The sequence below is a fragment of the Nicotiana tomentosiformis genome, chromosome 1 (genome assembly GCF_000390325.3).
Source record: "Nicotiana tomentosiformis chromosome 1, ASM39032v3, whole genome shotgun sequence".
In the NCBI taxonomy this organism is placed as follows: Eukaryota; Viridiplantae; Streptophyta; class Magnoliopsida; order Solanales; family Solanaceae; genus Nicotiana; species Nicotiana tomentosiformis.
This window is the reverse complement of record NC_090812.1, coordinates 133,882,190-133,888,210: the sequence shown is the minus strand read 5'-3', so window position 1 is coordinate 133,888,210 and position 6,021 is coordinate 133,882,190. Positions and strand designations below refer to the sequence as shown.

Genomic DNA, 6,021 nt, shown 5'->3' with positions numbered 1-6,021 from the left:
TTTCCTTTTAGCCACTCTAACCATCAAATTAGGTGTTTGTGATTTGTCAAGATTGATTAGTCTTCTTCCTACACTAGGCATTTCAGAGAAAGAGTGAAACTGAATGGTACCTGCAAAAGAGAAAATAAGGTTAGCTAAAAAATTCGCTATTGTGTTGCCCTCCCTTAGGACATGCTGAAAGATCACATTATAATTCTCCTTTATCTCCTTAATCTTCTTCACTTCCTTTCTAATGTTCCAAGGTATCTCCCATTCACCTTCAATAATCTTCTTCATCACCAAGGAATGTTTCTCAATAATGAGTGGATGAAGCTACCTTTGAACACAGTATAAGAGCCCTTCCACTATTGTCCTTGCCTCAGCTACTATATTAGTTGAGATCCCTATTTCTTCTGCCATTGAATATACCACATCTCCAGTATCATTCCTCACATAGAAACCATAAGAACTTGGCCCAGGATTCTCTCTAAAAGCACCAAAAGTGTTCTACTTATACCACCTCTCATAAGGTAGCTGCCAGGTAATTCTTTTGGTAACAACATAAGGCTAGTAGCCTTCAAAGTACCTGATCATTTTTGGCTACAGTAGGGGGATATTAGACAACCAAGGATATCTAATTCTAGCTAGAAAGTGTAGAGTTTTGTTCACCTCATGTACAACCCTATGAAATGATACTGCACCTCCTCCATGCTTCATTGAATTCCTCGTCTTCCAAATTTCCCGCGTAATAATGGCTAGAACTGCTTGAAATAAAGGCTTGAGCTTAGCACAATATTTTGCACTCCACCATGCTCTAGTTGTTTGATGTACTTGTACTAGATTAATCACCAATCCTACAGCTTGCAAGAAGACTTTCCATACCCTACTAGCAACATCACTTATAAGGAAAATATGTTGGAAAGTTTCTTCTTGTGGTGGTTAGCAACACCAACACTTAGAAACAAATAATTGTCTAGCTCTCCTCCATATATCATCTGTTGAAAACTTCCCTCGCCAAAGCTTCCATAGGATGAAAGAGATCTTAAATGGCAACCCCTTTGTCCATAGCAGCTTGTATTCTAGATTTGGATGAGCCCTATGCCTCTATATTTGCCAATAACTACCTACTGTAAACTTGCTTGAAGATGTTGGAATCTATTTAGGTGTGTCCCAGAGTTCATCAGTATTATCAAAATATACATCTTGCCTTATATGATCAGCAATATCTTCTGGAAAATTCTCCTCCAACATTTGTTTATTCCATCCATCTTTATCTCTCAATTCTGCCACCTCCTGGAACTCTTCATTGATATTGAACTATGGTGGTAGTACATGATATAATGCTCCAAGAACAGTCTAATTCTCATGCCAAATATTTTTAGAGGCCCTATTCATTTCCCACAAAATTTTATGTTCAACCCCTTCTATAGCCTCTAGCATTTTCCTCCACAAATATGATCCTTGTCTAAATTGAACCATAGTTGGCATTTCCTTTTTGCAATATTTGTTCCACATAAAGTTTGACCACAAGGATTTTGATGTCTTAAACCTCCACCACAACTTTGCAAATAAGGCTTTGGATACATCAAATAAAGATCTGAACCCTAATCCTCTTTCTTCCTTTGAAAGACATAAATTGAGCCACTTGGTCCAGTGCCTGCTTCTACCTTCTTCCTTAGTACTCCAAAAGAATCTAGCAAATATCTTGTGCAAATGTACAAGCACATTGTCAGGAGGATCCAACACTGAAAGGATGTAAGTTGGTAAGCTTTGCGACACTAGTAATAAGTGTAGCTTTACCTCCAAAGGATAGTAATTTTCCTTTCCAAGAATGTAACTTTGCCTTTACCTTTTTAATGAGTTCATTGTAATAATCTTTCCTCCTCCTTGTATAAAAGATTAGACACCCTAGATAAGTGAAAAGGAAGCTGCCTCTTTGAAATCCAGTTATGGCACCAACACTATGAAACAACTTTCCTGCCACATTAGCATGCATGAAATATGAGCTTTTTGACTTGTTGATCAGCTGTCCAGATGTTTGCTCATACAGTGTAAGGACTTCAACCACTTTGCTCAATGAATATGGATCAGCAGAGGAAAATATGATTGTATCATTAGGATATGCCAAATGATTCAAAGTATCAGACCATTTTGGCATACCAAATCCTCTACACTTCTTGTTCAATGATCTTGACAGAACCTCAGCAGAAAGAATAAACAAGGCCAGAGACAAAGGATCCCCCAGCTTCACCCCTCTTGTACACTGAAAGAATCCAGATGCTTGCCCATTTATAAGTACTGAATACCAATTATTTGCCAACAGATTCCAAATCATGTTGATGAAGTGCTTATCAAATCCCATCTTCCTTAATATATGAAGTAGATACTTCCATGACACCCTGTCATAAGCCTTGGCCATGTCTAACTTAATTACAACATTAGCAGGCTTCCCCATTAGTCTAATATCTGTGATAATTTCTTATGCGAGCAATATATTTTCAATGATATTCCTCCCCTTCACAAAGCCAGGCTGATTGGCAGAGATCAAAGAAGGAAGAATCTTCTCCAATCTATCATGTAATACACTAGAGATCACCTTATTAATGAAGTTACTAAGACTTATAGGCCTTAGATCTGAGAAAGTTTGAACCTTAGGTTTCTTGGGCAGGAGAACTAGATTTGTGTGTGTTACTGGCTTTGGTAAAAATGCACCTCCATAGAGCTCTATCGGCAACCTGAAGATGTCCTCCCCTACAATATCCCAACAATGCTGGTAAAACAATCCCGTAAAACCACCAGGGCCACTTGCACTATCTCCACTTAGTGCAAATACTGCACTCTTAACTTCATCAATGGCAGGAAACTTGCAAAGCTCCAAATTCTACTCTATAGTTACCATATTAGGCACATTGTTCAGTAGCTCAAAAGTTGTAGAATCCCCTTCTTGTGTGAATTGTTTTTGGAAGAAATCTATTGCAGCATTAGCCATGAGATCTTGAGATTCCAAACAATCACCATCTCCATTCTGAATTCTTTTGAGTTGTAACTTCTGTGTCTTGCCATTCACATGGTTATGAAAGAACCTTGTGTTTCTGTCTCCTTCAGCAAATCAATTCATACCAACCTTTTGCTTCCAATACTTCTCCTCAATGCTCAAGTATTTTTTCAATTCAGCTTGTGCTTGTTGAAGGACTATTGTGTTCTCCACTATTGGTTCTTCTTCAAACAACATCTCTTTAATTCTAACCACATCTTCTCTAATAGCGAACTGCTTGAATATATCACCATAAGTGAGTTTACTCCATTTAGAAATAGCAATCTTAACCCTCTTCAACTTTTGCTTGAACATCAATAATAGATTTTTAATGAAATCAGCCATCCAATTCTGCCTAACCACCTCCATAAAGGTTTCATGTTTTGTCCAGAAATTCAAGAACATGAATGGTTTTACAAATTTCATTGCCTCTTCTCCATAATTCATCAAGAGTGGAGCATGATCTAAGCCAGTTCTAATGAGATGCTCCACCTCTATATCAGGGAATAGGTTTTGGAAAGGCAAGTTCACAAGTATTCTATTTAACCTTTTAAAGATGCATTCTTCATTAGGCCTTCCATTCCACCAAGTGAAAGGACTGCCCTTATACCCAAGATCAAATAGTTCACAAGAATTTATACAAAAAGTAAAATCTTCATATTCTGGAGGATACACAGGTAGTCCTCATATCTTCTCTTCCTCATCAAGAATCACATTGAAATCCCCACCCCCAAACCAACCAAGGCAATTTTATATGACTAGCTAGATAATATATATTGTCCCATAACTCTTACCTTTCCAATGATGAACATTTTGCATACACAAAAGTCAGCATAATATGCTTTCCTATATCCTGATAGTCAGTTGTTGTTCAGTATTCATCAACAAATCCCATTCCACCACAGCATAAAAAAATAACCATATCTTCCTATTCACATATTTAAATTACAGCTTCTATTCCTAGCCTCCTTCTACACCTATGAATATATATTGTCTTTTGAAATGGCTCCATCAGTGCAACAATGAAAAAGCCATGTTCCCTTTGCATATTTATGGAGCCCTGCTGAGTCTTAACAGACCTTATATTCCATATTAGAGTTTTAATCATTATCTTGTTGTTAAGGCTGCCTTCTTGGGCAAAATTCTAGTAGGTGGTTGTGGCTCCTTGGCTTGTATTTGCTTTTTTCCTTTCTTTCCACTTTTACCTAAGACTCTAGGTGATAAATCCCCTTCTCTTGCTTCAGCTTTAAAGTTCCCAGCAATGGATTCATCATCAGCTTCATCTTCATATTGTTGTTGTTGATCCATCAAAGTATTCTGAATGTCCACAGGCAACTCTTTGTGAGTGATTATATCATGTAATATCTAATTTTGAGACTTCAAAGGTACATTGATTTGTATATGCATTGGTGATCCAGTTTCAGAAGCACATGCCATAGGCACTGTCTCAATTGCATCTGAGTCACTGGGTGCTATGGCTTGCTCAATCTGATCATGTGCCTTTCTTGTGGACTCCTTCAATATATCAGCATAGATTCTCCTGCATCACTTTGAATTGAAGATCATAGATAGAACCCAAACTAGGGTTCACTGTAGCAAAATTTTCAGAAAATACTGTTCCATTGAGATCACCCCCCTTCTCATCGATTGTTTGATGGTCTGACCCCACTGTATCCTTCAATACCTCCATATTAACATCTCCAACTTGGTCCCTCCTTAAATCATACACTGGAACCCCATCAACAGTGGCCCAAATCTCCCAGAATTTCTAGGGTTTATTGTTCCATAGGCCTGTTTCTTGGCTAATGGTGCAGTAGCGGATCCCCCATGATTTCCTGCTTCTTTTGATGTCCCTCTATCATCTCTAGCTGGCGAAACTGCTTCCTTAACCTTAGAACTCGATTGATTATCAACCCTAGTTTTTGAATTTCTAGGGTTTACTATAGTTAGAGCCAAACTACCTGTGTTTTGTGTATGATTATTTCCTTTATCCTCTATGTCTCCTGTTGCATTTGTTGACCTTATCTAAGCTTCCATTTCATCAGCTTCATCACTCCATAAATTTTTTCCAGAATTTACTTCATTATGCTCCTCCAATTGTCCCGAATTCTTATAGGTTTGTGAAGGTACCTCATGGCATAATTGATTGATTATCACATTGAGCTCCCTTAATTCCTCCTTGCTAGTTCAAAACCTTCTATGCACCCTCTCAATTGTATACTCTTTGTTCACCCCCTCATCAATCCCTGCCTCAATAGTAGGAGAACTAGCCTTAGCTAATTCTTGATTACCTTTCACACCTGGTGATTGAGTCCCTGTTTGACTAGGCTTCACATTATTTTCCTTATTAGCTTCCTCAACTGCTTCCTTCTTGACACGCCTAGCTGCCATCTCAATCACAGTCCCAGTAGGTTTAGGGCTTAGGGTACCCTCCTGATTGTCCTTACCATGGTCCTCAACCCTAATCCTTGAATCATTTGGATTAAGATTTCCTCCCTTAGCCGCTGAAATATTCCCAGTCCCTTTAGGATTAGAACTAGAATTTTCCTTGTTATTCACCTGCTCCTTCTCTAGATCCTTCTTATATTTATCTCCTTGTTGCTTCATGTGTTGTTCATTGTTGCTATTATCTCCTTTGCCATCAGTGATCCTCAACGTTGGTGGAGCAATTTCCTCAACCTCCAATGCATTAAATTTGTTCTTTGTAGTTACTGCGTCAACCTTAGCCTTTTCCTTTCCATTGTTAGGTTCCTTCTCCTTTGTGTTGTCAACGATATAACCCCCCTCATCACGTTGGTATTTATTTTTCCTTGCTTGCATCCACTCCTGCCTGGCTGAATAAGCTATAAGTTTCCCTACAACTTTACCACTAGTTAATACCTTTGTAGAAGCAGCAGCTGTGCCAATTACTTCTTGCTCATTCTTCTTATCATTGCCTTGATCCTCAAACTGCCTCAACTCTGGATTAATAACCTAGCATTCATCTTATTTGCGACCTTGTTTCTTGC

General features: G+C 38.4%; 1 protein-coding gene across 1 annotated transcript; it reads right to left on the bottom strand.

The window, feature by feature from the left end:
* Nucleotides 1-2,458: 2,458 nt before the first annotated feature.
* Nucleotides 2,459-4,121, bottom strand: LOC138910046 (uncharacterized). Its single transcript, XM_070201266.1, has 4 exons — nucleotides 3,963-4,121; nucleotides 3,808-3,866; nucleotides 3,104-3,611; nucleotides 2,459-2,860 (listed from the first exon to the last, which is right to left on the bottom strand). Exons 1-4 carry the CDS (start codon nucleotides 4,119-4,121, stop codon nucleotides 2,459-2,461), a joined length of 1,128 nt encoding a protein of 375 aa, XP_070057367.1.
* Between the last annotated feature and the right edge of the window lie 1,900 nt (nucleotides 4,122-6,021).

What these genes read in the sequence shown, in the direction of transcription:
- LOC138910046 (XM_070201266.1), bottom strand. Translation starts at nt 4,121, where the DNA reads ATGATTAAAACTCTAATATGGAATATAAGGTCTGTTAAGACTCAGCAG. An exon ending in AAATGTTCATCATTGGAAAG is followed by an intron (nt 3,612 to 3,807) that starts GTAAGAGTTATG and finishes GTATAAGGGCAG; the next exon opens with TCCTTTCACTTGGTGGAATG. An exon ending in AGAAGTATTGGAAGCAAAAG is followed by an intron (nt 2,861 to 3,103) that starts GTTGGTATGAAT and finishes ACTATAGAGTAG; the next exon opens with AATTTGGAGCTTTGCAAGTT.